General features: G+C 42.8%; 1 protein-coding gene across 1 annotated transcript in view; it reads right to left on the reverse strand.

Moving 5' to 3' along the window:
- LOC143280981 (2-oxoadipate dehydrogenase complex component E1-like) overlaps nucleotides 1–25,056 on the reverse strand; it is a 40,940-nt gene that overhangs the window by 6,145 nt on the left and 9,739 nt on the right. The window contains exons 10-22 of the mRNA XM_076585831.1: nucleotides 24,345–24,460; nucleotides 22,745–22,820; nucleotides 22,185–22,376; nucleotides 21,416–21,517; nucleotides 18,730–18,864; nucleotides 14,065–14,185; nucleotides 12,406–12,545; nucleotides 10,416–10,572; nucleotides 9,753–9,853; nucleotides 8,766–8,867; nucleotides 8,035–8,280; nucleotides 6,410–6,473; nucleotides 4,711–4,796 (exon numbers count right to left, since the gene is read on the reverse strand). Coding sequence (XP_076441946.1) covers nucleotides 4,711–4,796; nucleotides 6,410–6,473; nucleotides 8,035–8,280; nucleotides 8,766–8,867; nucleotides 9,753–9,853; nucleotides 10,416–10,572; nucleotides 12,406–12,545; nucleotides 14,065–14,185; nucleotides 18,730–18,864; nucleotides 21,416–21,517; nucleotides 22,185–22,376; nucleotides 22,745–22,820; nucleotides 24,345–24,460 — 1,638 coding nt within the window. The remainder of the gene's footprint in view (nucleotides 1–4,710; nucleotides 4,797–6,409; nucleotides 6,474–8,034; nucleotides 8,281–8,765; nucleotides 8,868–9,752; nucleotides 9,854–10,415; nucleotides 10,573–12,405; nucleotides 12,546–14,064; nucleotides 14,186–18,729; nucleotides 18,865–21,415; nucleotides 21,518–22,184; nucleotides 22,377–22,744; nucleotides 22,821–24,344; nucleotides 24,461–25,056) is intronic.

Genomic DNA, 25,056 nt, shown 5'->3' on the forward strand with positions numbered 1-25,056 from the left:
TTGCCAGGTACTGTCAACACGAATTACTGTCAGGTATTTGCCAGGTACTGTCAACACGAATTACTGTCATGTATTTGCCAGGTACTGTCAAGACGAATCACTGTCAGGTATTTGCCAGGTACTGTCAACACGAATGACTGTCAGGTATTTGCCAGGTACTGTCAACATGAATCACTGTCAGGTATTTGCCAGGTACTGTCAACACAAATGACTGTCAGGTATTTGCCAGGTACTGTCAACACGAATTACTGTCAGGTATTTGCCAGGTACAGTCGAGACGAATCACTGTCAGGTATTTGCCAGGTGGTGGTGGTGGTGGTGTGTCCATCGAGATCGATGATGACCATCGATGTCATCCAGATTGGGGATGGGGGGAGGGTGGTGGTGGGGTGGGGGGAAGGATGCTCATGAATCTATCTGTGAGTGCGCAGATGGCTGAATAGTCCAATCTGCGCACGAAATGTTCGCTGACAGTTGGGGCAGACAAAGACAGGCATATCATTGTCAGGGAGCTTGTTTGCCCGTGACTTTCTGGCCTGCCTCTTCTGAACAGCTGCAGCAGTCCTGTTGGCCTCGCACAACTTGGCGCCTTTGTGCACAGCAGCGCGCCATTTGTTACGGTCCACTGCAGATTCCTCCCAGGAGTCAGGGTTGATATCAAACGCTTTCAGAGAGACTTTCAGAGTATCTCTGAAGCGCTTCTTCTGACCTCCGTGTGATCTCTTCCCTTGTTGCAGCTCGCCATAGAAGAGCCTTTTGGGCAGCCGATGGTCTGGCATGCGTGCCACGTGTCCAGCCCAGCGAAGCTGGGACTGCATCAGGATGGTGAAGATGCTGGGAAGGGTGGCTTTTGCGAGCACCTCTGTGTCTGGGGTCCTGTCTTGCCACTTGATGTTCAGTAGCTTCCTGAGGCATGTTGTGTGGAAGTGGTTCAGCTTCTTGGCATGTCGTTGGTACACTGTCCAAGTTTCGCAGCTGTACAGTAGTGTGGGGAGAACTACTGCTCTGTAGACCTTTAGCTTGGTCTCAAGACTAATGCCTCTTCTGTTCCAGACATTTGCACTGAGTCTACCAAAAGTTGCACTTGCTCTTGCAATCCTGACATTCACTTCATCGTCGATGGTCGCATTTCGTGACAGTGTGCTGCCAAGGTATGTGAACCGCTCCACCGCACTGAGTCTCTGACCGTTGACTGTGATGTTGGGCTCAACGTAGGGTTTCCCTGGGGCTGGCTGATGGAGAACTTCAGTTTTCCTCGTGCTGATGGTAAGGCCGAAGTTCCTGCTGGCAGTGGCAAACTTGTCGACGCTGAGTTGCATGTCAGCTTCAGATCCAGCGTTGAGGGCACAGTCATCAGCAAACAAAAAGTCTCTGATGATGTCTGTCATGACCTTCGTTTTTGCTTGAAGCCTTCTGAGGTTAAACAGCTTGCCATCTGTTCGGTACTTTAGGCCGATTCCAACATCGCCATCTCTGAAGGCATCAGTAAGCATTGCAGAGAACATGAGGCTGAACAGCGTTGGAGCCAGGACGCAGCCTTGCTTGACACCATTTGTGACAGCAAAAGGAGCAGATGTTTCGCCATTGTCCTGGACTCGAGCCTGCATGCCTTCATGGAATTGGCTGACCAAGGAAATAAATTTCCGAGGGCATCCGTACTTGGCCATGATCTTCCACAGTCCCTCTCTACTCACGGTGTCAAAGGCCTTAGTGAGGTCGACATAGGTGGAGAACAGATCAGCATTTTGCTCCTGACATTTCTCTTGCAGCTGCCTTGCAGCAAACACCATGTCCGTGGTTCCGCGCTCTTTCCGGAATCCACATTGGCTCTCAGGCAAATGACCTTGGTCAAGGTGTGCTGTGAGGCGGTTTAGTAGGATCCTGGCAAGTATCTTGCCTGCGATGGAGAGCAAGGAAATGCCCCGATGGTTATCACAGGCTTGCCGGTTCCCCTTTCGCTTGTACAAGTGAATGATAGATGCATCTTTGAAATCCTGGGGGATCGTCTCTTCTTTCCACATGAGTGAGTACAGCTGATGAAGCTTCTCAGTCAGCACAGTGCCTCCATCCTTGTAGACCTCTGCTGGTATGGAGTCTGAGCCAGGTGCTTTGCCACTGGATAGCAGACGGATTGCTTTCTGGGTCTCAAGAAGTGTTGGCGGATCGTCCAGTGCTTCGTTGGTGGGGACTTGTGGGAGACGGTCTATGGCTTCATCATTTATGGAGGAAGGGCGATTTAAGACACTGTTGAAGTGCTCAGCCCATCGTTCGAGAATGTTCTCCTTCTCGGTGATCAAGGTATTCCCATCTGCACTGAGGAGGGGGGATGATCCTGAGGATGTGGGGCCGTAGACTTCTTTTAAGGCATCATAGAACCTCTTCATATCGTGCCTGTCAGCATATCCCTGGATCTCATCAGCTTTGTCACTCAGCCACTTATCCTGCATCTGGCGTAACTTTTGCTGAACAGTCCTGCGGATGGCATTGTACGCATCCTTTTTTGATGTGGATTTTGGGTTGCTCAGGTGGGCTTGATGCAGACGGCGTTTCTCATCCAGAAGCTGCTTGATTTCATCACAGTTTTCATCAAACCAGTCTTTGTGCTTTCTGATCATGGGTCCCAGGGTCTCTGAAGCTGTACTATAGATCAGCTCACGCAGGGTCCTCCAGTCAGACTCCACATTCTGGTTGTTCAGAGAGGCGGATTCCAGACGATCTTCCAGCAGCTCCACAAAGGACTGTTTGATGGTGATGTTTTTCAGCTTAGCGATGTTGAGCCGTTTTGGAGCCTTCTGGCCTTGGGGGCGTCTCTTGGGCTGGATTCGAATATTCAGCTTCGAGACTACAAGGCGATGGTCTGTCCAACACTCGGCGCCGCACATGGTCTTTGTTACACGTACATCTTGCCTATCCCTTTTCCTGACGATGACATAATCGATGAGATGCCAATGCTTTGAGCGAGGGTGCATCCATGACGTCCTGTTACGGGTAGGGAGGCAGAAAACTGTGTTGGTTATCAGCAGTTCGTGCTCTGCACATGTCTGAAGCAAAAGCAATCCATTTGGGTTGCAGTGGCCCACACCGTGCTTTCCAATCACTCCATCCCAGGAGATGTAGTCAGAGCCAACTCTAGCATTGAAGTCCCCAAGAATGATGAGCTTGTCTGCTTTAGGGATGGCAGCAATGACAGAGTGAAGGTCCTCGTAGAACTTCGCCTTCACTTCATCCGGGTTGGTCATGGTTGGGGCGTAGGCACTGACAATGGTGAGGTGCTTCTGGCCAGATGCCAGTGGGAGTTTCATGGTCATAAGCCTATCGTTGACTCCCTTTGGGATTCCAGCTAGCTTGCTGACAAGTGCTGTTTTTACTGCAAAACCAACACCAGCCTCACGTCGCTCTTCGCTTCCTCGTCCACTCCAGAAGAAGGTGTAACCAGATCCCCGTTCACAGAGCTCGCCTTCGCCTGCAAGCCGAGTCTCACTCAAGGCTGCGATGTCGATATTGTATCTGGCGAGTTCGGATGCAACTAGTGCTGTTCTCCTTTGGGGTCTGTCCGCGTTATCTCTGTCCAGGAGAGTCCTTATGTTCCAAGCACCAATGGTGAGAGGAACGATCCTTGCTTTTTTCTTTTCTTTCTCTTTGTTTCGACCGCTGATGTAGGGTCCCCGCCAGCCGCGGTATGCTGGCCAGGGTGATATGGAGCAGGCAATTTTTAGGGCACCTTTTCTAGCCCCTTCCTCATGCCAGGGAGGTGAGCAGTGCATTCCTAAAGAGGGCTGCTCAGACGCTCAGACGGCTGCCGAGCTCCATCGCTGCTCCTGTCGACGAAGAACGACCCTATGGCCTGAGCCGCCTGCGTGCAGGTCTGCGGCTGCGACTGCCAGTGTACCCACACCTGTCGTTTCGTCGCTCGCCTGTCGCCACAGGACTTGGGGGTGATGAAATGATGAAGGATGAAAGGTCATTTTGGATGACTGATGACTTGCGCGATGAGTTTGTTTAAAGTGAAGAGGAGTTGCGCAACGTCGACCTCACTCTCTCGTCCGGGTCCACCAATTTCCAGTGGCAAGACTAAGTCGAGACGACTGGAGGATGAGCACGGATGCAGTGGATGACCAAGATATCCTTTCGGTGTCTCATCTTGCTCTCTGCACTCCACAGTGCGTTGCTGTAACCGCCTTCCTCTCCGTTGAACCGATAGGTTTCTTCCGCAGATTCTGCCGGATCCAGACTTCGCATGCATGGATAGACACACCCCGGGGGCCAACTGCGTGTGGCATGCACACAGCACGGTGGAGCTAGATGGCCGTCGGTGGCTCTCCTGAGCCGACGCCCTTTTATGGATCTCCATAAGGGTGTCTAGCCACCCGCCTCACCAGTCCCAGAAGGGAGTGGTGGGAGTGCCGGTTTAGTCGTCGGCAACCCGACCCTGAACAGGTTGTACTGGATTACAGGTTACCAGTAGCAGATCTCATGACCTGACCTGACATAGTTATTGTTTGCCAGGTACTGTCAACACGAATCACTGTCATTTGCCAGGTACTGTCAAGACGAATCACTGTCAGGTATTTGCCAGGTACTGTCAACGTGAATCACTGTCAGGTATTTGCCAGGTGATGGAGTCTCCCGTCGGTCCGACTAGAACACAGCATCCTCCAGCGAGAGTGGTCAAGGGCAATTTGCCAGGTACTTTCAACACAAATGACTCACCTGTCGCCCCAGGATGTTGGCAAAGCGAGGAGCGACAAAGGTCCAGGCACCCATGTTGCGATGCTCCTCCTGGCTCCATACAAACTCTGCACATCATCAACAAAAACATGATAACAATAATGATAATGAGTGGCATCTGTATAGTGCATCTATCTAATTTAAGACTCAATGCATTGGCAACATACCTTTAATTTATTCACTTGTATCTCACACTATCATACACACATATATCAATATAGACATGGTGGAAAATGTTCTGGACTGACTCACCATAGTTACACCTTATCATGCATATATTCATTGTTTTCCTTGCAACCTTGTGCTTTACATAACTGTACATTTGTGATTCCACATTTCACAAAAGGCTGCTTTCTTGTTCCCTCTGATAAAAAATGTCTTCTAAAACACTGAGTTAACAAACAATAACTAAAGCAGCACTAAGAATTCATCAATACATTTAAATAATTAAACTGCAGACTGGATCAGTTTCATCAAAACCTCAAACAGTGATATGATCACATGTCAGCATATGACACATCCTTTCCACCCTGGTTTCTGGAAAATGGGATGGGACTTACAGCACTCCAGATTATAAGGAAACAAATTCTGGTATACACACACACAGTCCTCAAATACGCTGTGCATAACAAGTATGCACACGGAGAACACCAAAGCAAAATAAACAAACTAAAACAAATGGAAGAAACAAATTTTGTCATGCACCTTTTCCCTCAGCAGTAAGTTCCATTGTGGCAGGTCCACTTCCTTTGCGTTAGCTGTGCTTGACTATGTGTGTATACATATGTATGTGTACATAACTACATGCATGTATATGAATGTGTACTGTGTGTGCATGTGTTTATGTAAGTTTGTGCCTGCCTATGTGTGCGTATGTGTTAGGGTAGCTGTTAGATACACATGTATGTTAAAATGTATGTATGCAGTGTGTGTGTGTGTGTGTGTGTGTGTGTGTGTGTGTGTGTGTGTGTGTGTGTGTGTGTGTGTGTGTAGTCACATTTTGGTGTGTGTATGTAACATAGATGTAATGTTTTATGTTAACAAAGCATTTTTGTGAAGCACCTCGAGCAGATTTCTGGATAGTGTGCTATATAAGCATCCATTATTATTATTATCATTATTATACATTAGATAAAACATGCATTCAAAAGAAATGACTGACAATCAATCAGATGAACCGTTCTACAGTCAGTAGAAATGAGCACCACTGATCAGCAAGGACCAACCCATCTGTATGAATCAGCTACCACTGTTGATGTTGGTCACACCATTGCTGTGGCAAAGTGGTTAGCCTTGCCAGACAACAGCTTGGAGGACACTGGTTCAATACCAATTACAGGTGGGTTTTTTGAGGGTTTTTTTTGCCTGTCACCATTTCCTAGGAACCCAGATCTCAGTATGCAAAGGAATCAAATGGGGAGACTGGGGCCACACAGTCAAAGGTAACCCACTTCACGGACTCATCTGTGAGTGTTGCTCCAAGTTCCTGACCAACACTGCAGGTGTCTGTAACTCTGAGTCCTGGCTGATGCCAGGGTATATGTCAAGTAGTCCTGAATCTAATGGAACACCACAGCAGCATCTTTATCACCACCATCATCATGGAAATACAGAAAAATAAATGTTCCAAATTCTGATGCACCAAACCAAACCAAACCAAACAATGTTGTTGGTCACTGACCTGTAGCCTGGGAATACTTATCCATCTCTGCCTTCAGTTCTGCAGCAGGAAAGGGACACAGGCTCTGGGGACACAACCCATGACAACACAATTAACGACACAACCTATTTCAACAGTCCTAAAACACAATCAACAACACAACCTATTCCAACAGTCCTAAAAAACGCTAACACAATGAACTCCACAACCTATTCCAACTGTCCTAAAACAAGCTAACACAATGAACTCCACAACCTATTCCAACAGTCCTAAAACACAATCAACAACACAACCTATTCCAACAGTCCTAAAACACAATGAACTCCACAACCTATTCCAACAGTCCTAAAACACAATGAACGACACAACCTATTCCAACAGTCCTAAAACACAATGAACTCCACAACCTATTCCAACAGTCCTAAAACACAATGAACTCCACAACCTATTCCAACAGTCCTAAAACACAATGAACGACACAACCTATTCCAACAGTCCTAAAACACAATGAACTCCACAACCTATTCCAACTGTCCTAAAACAAGCTAACACAATGAACTCCACAACCTATTCCAACAGTCCTAAAACACAATCAACAACACAACCTATTCAAACACAATCAACAACACAACCTATTTCAACAGTCCTAAAACACAATCAAGACAACCTGTTCAAACACAATCAACAAGACAACCTATTCCAACAGTCCTAAAACACAATCAACAACACAACCAATTCAAACACAATCAACAACACAACCTATTCAAACACAATCAACAACACAACCTATTTCAACAGTCCTAAAACACAATCAACAACACAACCAATTCAAACACAATCAACAACACAACCTATTTCAACAGTCCTAAAACACAATCAACAACTCAACATATTCAAACACAATCAACAACATAACCTATTTCAACAGTCCTAAAACACAATCAACAACACAACCTATTCAAACACAATCAACTGCACAACCTATTCCAACAGTCCTAAAAAACGCTAACACAATCAATGACACAACCTATGCCAACAGTCCTAAAACATTACAACATAATCAACGATGCAACCTATTCCAACACTCCTAAGACATGATAACACAGTCAACAACACAACCTATTCAAAAGGAAAAAACACAACACAGTCAGGAACACAACCTATTCAAAAGGAAAAAACACCACAACACAGACAAGAACACAACCTACTCCAGAGGTCCTAAAACATGACTACCCATTTTCTTAGTGATTGCTTGTAAGTCAGCTCTCTCCTCTTCAGTCCATTCAACTGAATCAATATCATCACTGATACACACATCAAAATCATCGTGAGAAAAACAGATCCTCACATTCCTCCTCCATTTCACACAGGACAAGTAAGAGAGAGAGAACACTTGTTATTTTACATGCAAGAAACACAAAACGAACAAGACAAAGCATGGGAAGGCAAACAATATATTTGTCAGGGAAAGGCAGCACATGAAATATACACACCATAAAATGAAGTACAAAGCCACAAAAAAAAGAAAGAAAAAAAAGGAAAGACACACAAACCCAGCATAAAGAAGCAAACAATCTAATATCATTCAAAATGAAAAGACGTTAAGTGTTCAAAAACAACAACAACAACAAACATGGTGCTCTCACCTCAACTCTGATGATGGCAGTGTCGCTGATTCCCCTTTGCTGCCTCTCCTTGTCCAGAGTGTAGAACAGCTTCCCCGAGCAGAACACCACTTTCTTCACCGATGCAGGACTGACGCTGGGGTCACTGAGAACAGGCAGGAAGCCTGTGCCGGGCATCATCTCAGCCAGAGATGACACAGCCGCCGGAAGTCGTAAAATCAACTTGGGTGACGCAACGATCAACGGCTTTCTGAAATTGCGTACAACCTGGAAAAACAACAACACAAACACACACACACAAAATGGTCAGATATGGTGACTGACAATCTGCTCAATCTGCAGCTGCCATATCCTTTGGTCACTTGTTTAAAATAATTGCTGTTATTCAAAGCAGAAAACATCTGTTTCATACAGGAGGAGAATCAGCAAAATATCCTCCACCCTCTCTCAATTTTCTTTTATTTCAAAAGTCCTGCTCATGGTTGAAACAAAAAGTATCAGTACACAGTATGAGACATACAAAACTTAAACATTTCTTTATTGCTGTTCTTGAAAATACACATACACACACACACACACACAATCTCACATACACAATGAAAAAATATTTCCAGAAAGAAAAACGCATTCCAAGGATTGCATACATGACAGTGACAAGTGACCAAACTGTCAACCTGTACATCAACCCATCTCTCCGTCCCCCTTAAAACACCACGCAGTGCACAAGGAGGACATCCGCTGCACCAACCTACCTGCCTGCGAAGAAGGTGGAAGTACTGGGCGGGGGTTGTGGGGTTGACGATCTGCATGTTCACATTGTCCCCATCCATCCTGTCCTCCTGACTGTCACACATCTGCACAGACACCACACACCCTGGCCTGTCAAGCCTTAATGATGATCATAATACTAATAGTCATCATCAATCATCATCATCATCATCACCATGGCCATTCATAATGCGCTCTGTATGTCCTTAGCACAGGGGGCCAGAGCATTAACAATTAACATCAGTAAGGGAGGGCGGGGGGGATGGGGGGGATGGTTACAAAAATAAACACTACACAGCACTACAGTCAAGACTTACGAACCAGACAAATAAAATGTGTGACTGACCTGATGAAGCACGCACGCATACACACACACACAAACACACGCACGCAAGACTTATGAACCAGAAAAGTAAAATGTGTGATTGACAAAGCACACACACACACACAACACACACACACACACAATCTATATCACATGCCAACACGTATCCATGAAAGCAGAAAGCATTCAGCAAAGCTTTGCCTACCCTCTGGCCAAAATGGCTCAGACAGTCTGAAGTGAACAGCTACTGATCTTACTTCCCTAGAGATCAAGGGACTCTTAACTCAAAAACTTTTGTTTCAGTTCTTCATCGTTGCTTGGCTATGGTTTCCAACCTTTTTCTGCAACATTCCTCAGAATGTACAATTTTTGCCACATTATTTTCTTGTCTTTGATAAACATTCTGTGCTTTGGTTAAGTGCTGGCCCAGCAAGTGACCACAAAAAACTGTTCTAACAAATACGTTTCTGCCAAAATAACTTCCACCATATTTTAGGTGGTGTGTTTTTTTAAATCAATTTTTTTAAAAACAAATACACAAACATAATTATCGCACTAAGCAGTTTGACAGACACAGCAGAGCAGCATTCTATCACCCACACCAGGCTGTGGTGTGGTGGGAAGCCACGTTCGGTGATCTCCATACCTGTAGGAATCGCTCGATGCGGCACGACGAGTGTTCCGGCCCGGCACCATCCATTCCATGAGGCAGCAGCATCACCAGACCGCTTTGCAGCAACCACTTCACTGCACACCATTTGTCATCACTCTATCAGCTCCTGAATACATATGTATAACAACACAAAAAACACCCCTCTGCACTTACTAAATGGTTAAAAAAAAAACACACACACACAAAAAAACCAACAAGCAAACAAAAAAACCTCCCCTAGTACATATTCATTTTCTGCAATTCTTTCCCATTGTTTGGCTTACTTGTGTTTACACACAGAGTGAGTCCATGATATATATATATATATATATATATGTGTGTGTGTGTGTGTGTGTATAGAGAGAGAGACAGAGAGGTAAGCTGTGTGTGTGTGTGTGTGTGTGTGTGTGTGTGTCTGTGTGTGTCTGTGTGTGAGTGTCAAGGGGGTGGGGGTGGGGTAAGCTTTGGCAAACACATTTTCTCTGGAAATACTTTATCTGTCAATACCAAATTTGGAAGAAACACAGAGAATTTCTTTTTAACTCATACCAATGACAGACTCTAGGTCTAATGGATGGAACCATACTCCTGGCACATAAGAACTGCTGTCTTGTACATGCTTTTCTCCAATCTACAAAATATGAGTATACAACTTACGTTCACCACTACTGACATAGGTGTCGATAATGATCTGGGCCCCGTTGAAGAAGTCTCCAAACTGGGCCTCCCAGATGGGCAGGATGTTTGGTGTTTCCAGGCTGACACCATACTCGAACCCCAGCACCGCCTCTTCAGAAAGGATGCTATGTGCCACCTGAAGTCACAAACACAGAATCTTAAAAAAAAAGGAGAGCAAAAAACAAAACAAAACAAACAAGAGAGGCAAGGCCTTCAAGACTCACTTGTGATACACTTTTAAAAAAATCTAATCGTTAAAATGTGTTCTGTATTTGTTATTATAAAGCTTCGGGTAAAAATAAAAAGTCCTAATGGCAGATTTGAACACCGCGTGTTTGGGTGAGAAGAAACTGTCTTACCCATTACACTATCGTGGCGCCTTGACTGACGTTCAAAAATATAATATCTAAAAATGCTTTTTTTAACGGCAATAAATCGATAGCGGCATTCGCAGTGAACACTGTTTAAATCATATTATTCTGGTGTATCTTGGGCATTCAAAAAATCTTTAAGGGCAATTAAAAATTCTTTTTAAGTCTGCGGTAAAGGAGACATGGCTATCGCCGCAATCACACTGCAACATTTAGCCTTTTTCTCTGGATCTAGATAGATGTACAAGTTTAGTTACACCCGGTTGACACAGTTGATTGAATTTCTCTTTTATGTTCATTCTAGTTTTATAGTATTAAAGCTGATATGAAAATTGAGTATTTTGTTAAACTAATAACATGTAGAGCCAAGTACCGGGTTAAAACATAGACTCACTTTGTTTACACAAGTGAGTCAAAAAAAACAACCCCAAAACAAAAACAAAAAAACACGAAAAAAGAGAGAAAGAGCCTTCCAGGGATGCTGAGACTATCCTGCTCATCTGCAGAACTTGAACGCATGCTCTGATTTCTCCTTAAACAAAAAAGAAGAAAAGAAAAAAAAGAACACAAGATTCAAGTAACTGAGAATCTGTCAAAAATAATGTTACAGTTATATATGTGAGTAAAGGAGAGACAGACAGCCAAATAGACCAGGTTTTGACACAATCATCACAATATAGTGTTCATAATAAGTAACTTTGAGACAACATCATAACATAGCAAACATGTATAAGGTAATAAGCACCTGTTCACAATGGCAGGTTGTGTCCTGTTTTAATTTAATCACAAGACACAGGTAAAGTACATGTAAGAAGACTGTTCATGTTCTTTAAACATCAAAGCAGTTGAGGTAATGTACTCAAAAAAGAAAATAATAAGTAAAACTAAACACTCCTCACTTAAAAGTTCTTAGGCTGATCACTTTTCTCCAGTTAAATTGGGTAAGACGTCTGATTCTCTACAGTCAGAAAAAGAAACACATTAGATAGTATCTTTTCTCTTCCTGATTGCTGTAACATAGCCAGGCCTAAAAAATGAACCTGAAAATATCAAGTAATGATCAAAATGATTTAAACAACAAACACAATAATATAAAGTACAGTCAAATCATGTGCAGGCAATAGGATATATGGAGTCATTAAATTTTTAGATAAAAAAAACCCCCACAATTTTACATGTTTCAGTTTCTATTGTGTTTCAGTTTCTAACAAATCCATATACAATTCCATATACGCTACATCACATCTGCTTGGCTGATACCTGACCTGCAACATAACCCAACGTGCTTTAGTCAGGCCTGGAGTGCATGCACATACATTTGTGTACCTATCAAAGTGAACTTCTTCTACAGAATTTTGCCAGACGACAACACTCTCGTTGCCATGGGTTCTTTTTCAGTGTGCCAAGTGCGTGCTGCATGCAGGTCCTCAGCTTATCATCCCATCCAAATGGCTAAACACCCAGTCAAACTTGGGAGAAAGGGCGAGAGTGAGATTCGAACCCAGACCCTCACGGACTCTGTATTGGCAGATGAGCTTCTTAACCATTCTACCACCTTCCTCTTCCACAATGCAAGGTGGGGATCTGCCATACGATACCTCGAGAAATCCCTGCTGTTGCGGGGCCATGTGGTTGAGGGGGATGTGGACGTCGTCAGTCTCCTGGTCCACCAGCATGGCGTGTCTCTGGCTGAAGGTGCCCCGCCCCACGTCCTGCCCGCTGATACGCACGTTCACACCTGCCCCCGGGTTCACAGTTCAAACCTCCGCTTTACTACACCTGTGTGCTAAACCTTTATCTCTGGATGGCTGCTTCACAAAACATCTGTGTTCTGGTTTTGCTTTTATTTGGATCTTGTTTGATAAATTGATGAGGTTTTATCGAAACAAAAAAACAGAAGTGTGAATACACTAAACAGTAGCATTTATTTCATTTACAAAACCTGTGTGCATGTCACACTAACAACATTTGTATTAACTCTCAACTGGAAGAACATCCCGTCATTCTGGATGACTTGAAGAGAAACTTGGAAAATATCCTAACACTAAGGAATTATTCAAGAATCTACGGAACAACTTAGTTGTCAAAAATTAAAAAAAGAGAAGAGAATAACAATTTATTAAGTAAATAAGTGTATGTGAAGCAGGTCTCAAACACACTGTAAATCTAACAAAAATCTTTCAAATACCATTTTCTTTTTATCAGAGATTGATGAAATTAGATTTCCTTTATGACAGACACGACTAATGTAATATATTCACAAGAAATACTATTATCTGTGAACACTTACATGAATCACAAGCTCACTTCTGCAGTATGTTAGTTTGAATGCCAGTCTTTTAATTTAAACTTTTAGCTGTGTTTCCTTAACATTCTTTTTTTTCATACATCCAGTATCTACTTCTTAACATAAAAGAGTACTCTACACTCCTATTTCAAAATGTCACAAAGCAGAATGCGTCAGTCAGTCAGCAGAAGTACCTGTCTAGATATGTTAACTGAATATCCTCATCCTCCTATCTGCGTTCTATGAGATAATATTCTAGGAATAGTTTCAATTCATCAATCAATTTCTTTTTTCATCCCCACTGTTTCTTTTGTTATCTATTTATATGCAAAATTATGTAAATGTCAATGAATGAATGAAAGAATTAATTATCAATAGATATTTAATAGACAAAAAGAATAAATTAATGATGAATGATATGGATACTTATGTAGCACCTACCCTTGGTTGGAGACCAAGCTCTAAGTGCTTTACAAATACAGGGTCATTTGCACAACAGGATGCCTACATGGGTAGAGCAGACTGATGGCTGCCACTGGGTGCTCATCATTCATTTCCTGTATCATTCAATCAGATTTCAGGCACACACACATACACACTCAGACAGAGATATAACAGTTAACCTGCATGACTGTTTTGTTTATTTACCCTGCCATGTAGGCAGCCATACTCCTTTATCGGGGGTGTGCATACTGGGTATGTTCTTGTTTCCATAACCAACCAGACGATGACATGGATTACAGAATGTTTAACATGCGTACTTGATCTTCTGCGTGTGTATACCCATGAAGGGGGTTCAGGCACTAGCAGGTTTGCACATATGTTGACCTGGGAGATCAGAAAAATATCCACCCTTTACCCACCAGGCACCTTTACCAAGCTTCTAACCTGGGACCCTCAGATTGAAAGTCCAACGCTTCAACCGCTCGGCTATTGCACCCGTCAAAGAAAAGACAAACAAAGCAAGCACCTTGATAGAGGAGGGAGCCCATGGCCAGAGCCTCAGCAGTGGCCCAGTCCAGGTCTGTCCCCTCCTCCACACGCTGTAGTCGTCGCTCCACATGGGTCTTCTGGATGGTGGGGTGTGCCTTCTGTTCAGCAACACACACCACAACACCACTGTAGTTCATCACCACACACCATGACAACACTGCAGTTCTAACACCACACACCATGACAACACTGCAGTTCAACACCACACACCATGACACCACTGCAGTTCATCATCACACACCATGACAACACTGCAGTTCATCATCACACACCATGACAACACTGCAGTTCATCATCACACACCATGACAACACTGCAGTTCATCATCACACACCATGACAACACTGCAGTTCATCACCACACACCATGACAACACTGCAGTTCATCACCACACACCATGACAACACTGCAGTTCTAACACCACACACCATGACAACACTGCAGTTCTAACACCACACACCATGACAACACTGCAGTTCTAACACCACACACCATGACAACACTGCAGTTCATCATCACACACCATGACAACACTGCAGTTCTAACACCACACACCATGACAACACTGCAGTTCTAACACCACACACCATGACAACACTGCAGTTCATCATCACAACACCACTGTAGTTCATCATCACAACACCACTGCAGTTCATCATCACAACACCACTGCAGTTCATCATCACAACACCACTGCAGTTCATCATCACAACATCACTGCAGTTCATCATCACAACACCACTGCAGTTCATCATCACAACACCACTATAGTTCTAACACCACACACCACAACAACACTATAGTTCTAACACCACACACCACAACATCACTATAGTTCTAACACCACACACCACAACATCACTATAGTTCTAACACCACAACATCACTATAGTTCTAACACCACACACCACAACATCACTATAGTTCTAACACCACACACCACAACATCACTATAGTTCTAACACCACACACCACAACATCACTATAGTTCTAACACCACACACCACAACATCACTATAGTTCTAACACCACACACCACAACATCACTGTAGTTCAACACCACACACCACAACATCACTATAGTTCTAACACCACACCACAACATCACTATAGTTCTAACACCACACACCACAACATCACTATAGTTCTAACACAACACACCACAACATCACTATAGTTCTAACACCACACACCACAACATCACTATAGTTCTAACACCACAACATCTCTATAGTTCTAACACCACACACCACAACATCTCTATAGTTCTAACAACACACACCACAACATCACTATAGTTCTAACACCACACACCACAACATCACTATAGTTCTACCACCACACACCACAACATCACTATAGTTCTACCACCACACACTACCACATCTCTATAGTTCTAACACCACACACCACAACATCACTATAGTTCTAACACTACACAACACAACATCACTATAGTTCTAACACCACACACCACAACATCACTATAGTTCTAACACCACACCACAACATCACTATAGTTCTAACACCACACACCACAACATCACTATAGTTCTAACACAACACACCACAACATCACTATAGTTCTAACACCACACACCACAACATCACTATAGTTCTAACACCACAACATCACTATAGTTCTAACACCACACACCACAACATCACTATAGTTCTAACACCACACCACAACATCACTATAGTTCTAACACCACACACCACAACACCACTATAGTTCTAACACCACACCACAACATCACTATAGTTCTAACACCACACACCACAACATCACTATAGTTCTAACACCACACACCACAACATCACTATAGTTCTAACACCACACCACAACATCACTATAGTTCTAACACCACACACCACAACATCACTATAGTTCTAACACAACACAACATCACTATAGTTCTAACACCACACACCACAACATCACTATAGTTCTAACACCACACCACAACATCACTATAGTTCTAACACCACACACCACAACATCACTATAGTTCTAACACCACACACTACAACATCACTATAGTTCTAACACCACACACCACAACATCACTATAGTTCTAACACCACAACATCACTATAGTTCTAACACCACACACCACAACATCTCTATAGTTCTAACACCACACACCACAACATCACTATAGTTCTAACACCACACACCACAACATCACTATAGTTCTACCACCACACACTACAACATCACTATAGTTCTAACACCACGCACAATAACAACACTATATTTCAGCACCACACACCTCAACATCACTGTTTTTAACACCACACACCACATCAACATTATAGTTCAATGCCACACACCACAACAATGCTCTAGTTCAACACCACAACAACACTGTAGTTTAACATCACACACCACAACAACGCTATAGTTCAACACCACACAAGACAACATCATTATCACCACTACATCATGGTGGGGTGCAGCTGTTAAACAGCTCACACCACAACAATACATGGTTCAAATGCCACTTTTACAATAGTGCACCTTCTGCTCAACTCCACACTTAACAAAATTACCACCACAAAGTATACAACTGTCTGTTTTACAATAGAAGTTTGTAGCGTTTTGGATTTTTGTGTTTGTTCTTTTTGTGTATGTGTGTGCATTTCTTTTCTTACTTTCTAATCTAATTTTCGTTACAAACAGAATGCAGAATACAGCAGTTAACAAGAGGCAAAGCCTTCAAGACTCACTTGTGCTTTGCGCTTTATCCAGTAAAGGAATCATGAGGAGAAAAAAAAAGAGAGATCTAAAAATTAATTGAAAAGTGCTCTGATAGATAAGCTTGGGAGAAAAAAAGAAAAGAAAAAAAAAAAAGGCATGTGAGCGGGATCAAACCACGCATGTTCAGTTTTGATGCAAGCAGACTGATCCCCAAAGCTACAGCTCATCTGACGTCAAATGGCTAAATTCTAAACTTAAAGCAATGTTGACGTTTTCTTCTTCGTGTGATAAATAGATGTGATTGTAGTGGACGTAATAACGCCATTTAAATGATGTTTTTTGTGTGTTTTATTATTTCTAGATTATTCTTTTATTTCAGCGGAAACAGAGACGTTACCATCTCCTTCAAGCACATCACTTCACATAGTAGATCTCTAGATCTGCACAAACCAGTCTACAAAGGGCTGAAAGAAACGATTGATTCAATTTTTCTTTTATGTTCATTCCAGTTCATTCAGTGTCCACTGCAGAATATTTATATGCAGTAAACACGTCGATGGTGTAGTTAGTATCACTGTAAGTGTTCTGTCCAAAATTTCTGTTTCTTTCCTTTTCATTGTGAACAAGAAACACGAGGTCATGTCGTCTTCGAAAACAACCTACCTTCTAGGCGGCCATACTCGGTGGAAATCGGTTTTTAGAATTTTCGGATTTCGGAACACATATCAACGAAATAAACCGTTAATGATTCGGAACTATGGCTTAATTCGGGAGACTTACAACCTGTTATTGGTATGACTGTGAAGATTTTTTTTCATACTATGTTTAGGTCAATTTTGGTACTGGCAGACATAGTATATCCAGAGAAAATGGCAATGTTAAAGTTAACCACAGACACACACACACACAGAGACCCACACACACACAGACACAAGTGAGTCAATAAAAGTGTGTACGTATGCATATTTGTGTGAATGCATGTACTTCTGAGCCCGCAAATGTTAGAAGACTGGCAATTTGACTGGAGAATTTTTGTTTTCTTCAGTTTTTTCTTAAACATTCTTTTTTCATAGCAAAGTAGCAATCTTATCACATAATTTTTTTGTGTGTTTTAGCTTGAATTCAAGATAAATTGATTTCAACACTGTAAATGACAGTACCACATACAGGTTATTTGTAAAATACTCAAATTAATGATGTAACTAACGTGTAACACAGGAGTTATGTACATGCAAGAGAGAGAGTGGGAATGCTGTGGAGTTTCTAGAAGACAGATGGTAAGAAAATGGAAAATGTCAGAGAAACTGTCAAGCTTCAAGATAAATCAACCTTAGACTCCTACTGGAATACCAGGATTACAACACTGTTTAACAAACAACATGCCCAACTCACGAACACATGCAAATGATAAAGAAAAAAAAAGTTGTAAAACAAAATAAAACATTTCCCAATTTGATAAACTTGCTTTAGATTTCAACTGTACACTTTGTATTTGTATTTGTATTTGTATTTCTTTTTATCACAACAGATTTCTCTGTGTGAAATTTGGGCTGCTCTCCCCAGGGAGAACGTGTCACTACACTACAGCGCCACCCATTTTTTGTGTTTTTTTCCTGCGTGCAGTTTTATTTGTTTTTCCTATCAAAGTGGATTTTTCTGCAGAATTTTGCCAGGAACAACCTTTTGTTGCCGTGGGTACTTTTACATGCGCTAAATGCATGCTGCACATGGGACCTCGGTTTATCGTCTCATCCGAATGACTAGCGTCCAGACCACCACTCAAGGTCTAGTGGAGGGGGAGAAAATATCGGCGGCTGAGCCGTGATTCGAACCAGCATGCTCAGATTCTCTCGCTTCCTAGGCGGACGCGTTACCTCTAGGCCATCACTCCACTACTTTTAACAACGATCCAGCAAACTGCAGAAACACAGTACTCACAAAACCATCCGGCACTTGCACAGACTTGCTGCCCACAAACTTGAGGACATCCAATGGCACGCCGGTGTCCCAGGATGACACAGAACTGTCCGATGCCTGGACATGCCCCGCCCACTGCTTCCCTAGATGGGCGACCTGCAAAGGGCCACAAACGTGTCAGTGGGGAGGTGGGGGTAGAGGTAGAAGGAGGAGAGGGGTGTAGCGTACTGTCAAGTCAAAAATGATCTTTACTGAGGGTGAGTAAGTTAATTCAGCTTTTTTCCGTCTTGCCATGAGAGTAAAAAAAAAAAAAAAAAAAGAGAAAGGAAAAGCAGAAAAAAAGAAATAATATGAACCAGTCATTGCGTGCAATACAAAAGAAATCTTAGTCACTACAATACAATAGACATTCTATCCATAAAAAAGTACACAAACAAATCAAATTATGGACTACATATGACATTCTGTCAAGAAAAAACAAAAGGGTTCAAACGCAAGAATCAAATAATCATATTTACAAACATGATTCTAAGATAACTGTAATGCACACAAAAAACATCCTTACATCAGTAACATATGTACATATTCAGGATGAGACAGAGAAAACAAGAGCATGTTGTTGTCTTCAGTTTAACGTCTTTCCACTTGAAGTGATATTAGTAAAACAAGAGCATGTGAGAGTGAAGGAAAGAGGGAGAAAGAGAGGACAGTGTGGTGGTGTTTTGTGTGTGTGTGTGTGTGTGTGTGTGTGTGTGTGTTCATGCATGTGCATGCGTATGTGTGTGTGTGTGTGTCATGTGGTACGGTGTGCATATTTGTGTGAATGCATATACTTTTGAACCCACAAATGTTCGAAGACTGGTGCATGTTCACACACGCACACATCAACACACCTTTTTATCTCCTCTACACAACACCCTCCAGTCAAACTCCCTTCCTGTCCTCTACACAACACCCTCCAGTCACACTCCCTTCCTGTCCTCTACACTACACAACACCCTCCAGTCAAACTCCCTCCCTGTCCTCTACACAACACCCTCCAGTCACACTCCCTTCCTGTCCTCTACACAACACCCTCCAGTCAAACTCCCTCCCTGTCCTCTACACAGCACCCTCCAGTCACACTCCCTTCCTGTCCTCTACACAGCACCCTCCAGTCAAACTCCCTTCCTGTCCTCTACACAACACCCTCCAGTCAAACTCCCTTCCTGTCCTCTACACAACACCCTCCAGTCAAACTCCCTTCCTGTCCTCTACACAGCACCCTCCAGTCACACTCCCTTCCTGTCCTCTACACTACACAACACCCTCCAGTCACACTCCCTTCCTGTCCTCTACACAACACCCTCCAGTCACACTCCCTTCCTGTCCTCTACACAACACCCTCCAGTCACACTCCCTTCCTGCCCTCTACACAACACCCTCCAGTCACACTCCCTTCCTGTCCTCTCCACAACACCCTCCAGTCAAACTCCCTCCCTGTCCTCTACACAACACCCTCCAGTCAAACTCCCTCCCTGTCCTCTACACAACACCCTCCAGTCACACTCCCTTCCTGTCCTCTACACAACACCCTCCAGTCACACTCCCTTCCTGTCCTCTACACAACACCCTCCAGTCAAACTCCCTCCCTGTCCTCTACACAACACCCTACAGTCACACTCCCTTCCTGTCCTCTACACAACACCCTCCAGTCACACTCCCTTCCTGTCCTCTACACAACACCCTCCAGTCAAACTCCCTCCCTGTCCTCTACACAGCACCCTCCAGTCACACTCCCTTCCTGTCCTCTACACAACACCCTCAAACTCCCTTCCTGTCCTCTACACAGCACCCTCCAGTCACACTCCCTTCCTGTCCTCTACACAACACCCTCAAACTCCCTTCCTGTCCTCTACACAACACCCTCTAGTCAAACTCCCTTCCTGTCCTCTACACAACACCCTCCAGTCAAACTCCCTTCCTGTCCTCTACACAACACCCTCCAGTCACACTCCCTTCCTGTCCTCTACACAACACCCTCCAGTCAAACTCCCTTCCTGTCCTCTACACAACACCCTCCAGTCAAACTCCCTTCCTGTCCTCTACACAACACCCTCCAGTCACACTCCCTTCCTGTCCTCTACACAACACCCTCCAGTCACACTCCCTTCCTGTCCTCTACACTACACAACACCCTCCAGTCAAACTCCCTGTCCTCTACACTACACAACACCCTCCAGTCAAACTCCCTTCCTGTCCTCTACACTACACAACACCCTCCAGTCAAACTCCCTTCCTGTCCTCTACACTACACAACACCCTCCAGTCAAACTCCCTTCCTGTCCTCTACACAGCACCCTCCAGTCAAACTCCCTTCCTGTCCTCTACACTACACAACACCCTCCAGTCACAATCCCTTCCTGTCCTCTACACAACACCCTCCAGTCAAACTCCCTTCCTGTCCTCCACACAACACCCTACAGTCAATCTCCCTTCCTGTCCTCTACACAACACCCTCCAGTCACACTCCCTTCCTGTCCTCTATACAACACCCTCCAGTCAAACTCCCTTCCTGTCCTCTACACAACACCCTCCAGTCAAACTCCCTTCCTGTCCTCTACACAACACCCTCCAGTCACACTCCCTTCCTGTCCTCTACACAACACCCTCCAGTCAAACTGCCTTCCTGTCCACACACTGATTTCTCACTGTCCACCTGACCCACCTGAGGAACGTGGGTGTCTGCCTTGGTCAGTTGGTCGGCCAGCTCTGAGGTCCACTGCTGTACGGCTGTGTCCAGTTCTGACTGCTCACACAGTCCCCCACTCTGTCTGACACCAATCAACACTGGGATACAACACGTTAGACACACGCACTTCCTCCATCCATATCAATTATCTACACATATCTAAAAACACACACACACACACAAAACAATGCAGTGACGGCACATAGTGACATTCAATGTGAGGATCGCAGCACCTGGTCCTACTAAAAGCTAAGATATATCTGACTTGGTGATGCCTCTTTTTTTGTTGTTCTTTAATTCCATCAACAACTGTGTTCAACTGAACTGCAAGATTTATCGTTGAATGACAGAATCGTATGATGCACACTTTTTTTTTTTAGCACTACCCTGACTTGTCATAAGCATCTCTGTTTGCGAACACATGAAAAAATCAACTGCAGGCTTTGTGATTGACTGATGATGCAAGAGTCGTTTTTCCATTTTTTTAACCTCAACTATTTTACGTTTTTCTTTGTTTTTGTTGTTGTTTTTGGCTTGTGTTCTTCTATAATATATGCTGCTGGAAAACCCCCAATGTTTTGTTAACAATTTTCATCCACCAACAGGGCGCAAGGTCAGGACAAAGGAAAAGAATACTCCCTTACAGTCCAAAAATTACAATACCTACCATCACAATCACAATAAACAATGTGCACAAAGGGAACAGCCTGTATCAACACATAGGATATCAGGTGCATAAACATACCAGAAGTTGCTGAGCGTAGGCGTCAGGAATGTTTCCTCGCCCCCGAATGATTTGGTACATGACAGGCTGGGTGAAGCTGGGATCGTCCATTTCGTTGTGACCCCACTTTCGGAAGCACACCAGATCCAAAATGACGTCCTTGTGAAACTTCTGCCGATAGTCCATGGCTATGGACGTTGCTCGTATCACATCCTGAACAACAAATGGCATCCTAAATAATGTCAATTCTGTCTTTAAAAATACAGCAAGCCTCTTGTCAAAAAAGGTTACAAATTTAAATGGGTAAAAAGAAAAAAAAAAAACAACTAAGAAAACAATGATAAATAATGACAAACATTTATTTGAGACAATTAACTGTACGAAATGACAATCAACAGATCAGTCTTATAAGACTTCATTTACTTATCTGCGAAAATCACTTTAACAAAATTGTCATTGACAATGACCATACGTGTCTGGGGGGTTACTGTAAGTGCTTTGGAAATCAATAGAGAAGTGCAAGAAATGCACAATATCATTGATGAGAGTCAGAAAAAATCAGTGTGAATGGCGTAACTTACCTCTGGATTGTCGGCATTGACATGTATCACAGGGTAGCCATTCACTTTGGCCATGTCACTCACGTACTCTGATGACCTTGTGACAGAATGAAAAACTTTATATACTTTATTGTGCTGTATTGTACTGTCTTGTCTTGTCTTGTATTGTCTTGTATTGTACTGTATTACTTTTTGTCACAAGAGATTGTCTGTGTGAATATATATATATGTGTTGTTTTTTTTACACACATACATTATTCATATATACGTTACAGGCATTTCAAGAAACTTACTTTTTTGTGTGCTCTGTTAGGATAGCATACAGGCACAAACTGATGATAATAGTACCTAAATTATTACCCAATACAAACATTTCTTAAACATCAAACACATACAAAGAGACAGGAGCACACAGATGATCACGTGTGCACACTTACACATGAATACCCAGAGAGAAGAGACACAGATATGTATAACAGACAACATCTAATGCCCTTTTACCAAAGATCTTCAATTCTAGTGAGTGGTGTTCAAAACGCTGACAAGAATTCACCTCTGCCATAGGGTCACCATGAAAACAGAACAAGAAAGTTGACAGCAATTTCCTTAATATTTTGACAATGATGACAATGTATAAAAAAAAAAAAAAAAAAGAAGTATAATTTCTAAATGCAAAAGAGAACCACACCATGCATTTCTTTCCATAAATTTCATCCTGATAAAAATCACACCTGATTACACCAACAATGCTGACTGTGTGACATAAAATAAAAACAAATAAAATCAAATCATGCTGCTCATAGTCCAGCTGACCTCAGATAAGACATTTCAGGGCTGAATACCCTTGTTCCTAAAACCAGCCAAAGAAAATCCAAAATAATGTTAAAAAAGCCTTGTATACAGAAGCGCCTTACAGACTGAAAACAGCTTTATTTACAAACTATCCCTCAGCCTGGTCCATCATCAAAACCATTTTTGACTCACTTGTGTAAACAAAGTGAGTCTATGTTTTAACCCGGTGTTCGGTTGTCTGTGTGTGTGTGGGTGTGTCCGTGTGTCTGTGGTAAACTTTAACATTGACATTTTCTCTGCAAATACTTTGTCAGTTGACACCAAATTTGGCATAAAAATAGGAAAAATTCAGTTCTTTCTAGTCATCTTGTTTAAAACAATATTGCACCTCTGGGATGGCCACAAAAAAATAAATAATGAAACCTAATTATATGCAAACTGCATTTACTGTTATATTTATATTTTTTGTATTCTCTAAACTTGGCACTTTGATCTGATATTCTGACCCAACAACAAGAGCAGTCATTATTATCATTTTTTGTTCAAACAGGAACTTCTTTTGCTAAGCATGGAAGTTTTATTTATTTTGCAAACGTTTTGGTGAAGATAGTAAAAAAGGGAAATTACTCTAATTAATGCTAGGGGACTTAATTTGCTTTAAACTGATCTTTCTCATCTTAAACATTACATTTTGAAATTATACTCAATACATAAAAAGCTTGTGTGTTTTACTCTCAGTCACAAGTGAGTCTTGAAGGCCTTGCCTCTCTTGTTTTTAATAACATTTCATTCTGCTGAGCCTGAAGTCCACATTCCCTCTGCCACTGACCTTCCCAGCGCAGCCTCTGTGGTGTACCCCAGCTGGTTATTGACCACCAGGTGAACACTGCCGCCCACAGTGAAGTGAGCACAGTCGGCAAAGTTCAGAGTCTCTGGTACCACTCCCTGAAACAGCCCCAGTCAAACATAAACAGGAGGAACATGAACTGCTTCATGCACAGTCTGTTCTAAGAAAAGCTGTTGACTCCATCTTGTGAGCGTTTTCAATCTGCTTGAGTCAGAGCAAAGAGCAGATGTGAAAAGTGTCAATGGGAGCTTAGTAAGTGGTGTCCCACAAAATAATGTTTTGAATTCGAACAGATGTCATGAAACACCAACAACAATAGAGTGTATGATGCTATTGCTTATACTATAGTCTAGCTGACTGCACATGGCGATATCAGGACAGCCTAACTGTTAAAAAAAAAAAAAAAAAAAAAAAAAATCAACCACATCAAACATACAACTCTGCCACAAAAAACAACAACAAAAACTGCAAACCAGCACAGTTCATGACATATCACCTTAACCATTACGTTACTTTAACCCCTAGGCTGCCTAGGCATGTATGCTTCGCTGCCACAATGACAAGATAACTCGTCATTGAAATATTCTGACTTTTCCCTGGTTTGCATTCACTTCGTTGACAAAAGTAGTGGTAGCTTTAGCCTGGGGAATTTCTCTAGATTCTATTCATAGCTAGAAACCCCATCTATGTCATG

Source organism: Babylonia areolata, chromosome 4 (genome assembly GCF_041734735.1).
Source record: "Babylonia areolata isolate BAREFJ2019XMU chromosome 4, ASM4173473v1, whole genome shotgun sequence".
In the NCBI taxonomy this organism is placed as follows: domain Eukaryota; kingdom Metazoa; phylum Mollusca; class Gastropoda; order Neogastropoda; family Buccinidae; genus Babylonia; species Babylonia areolata.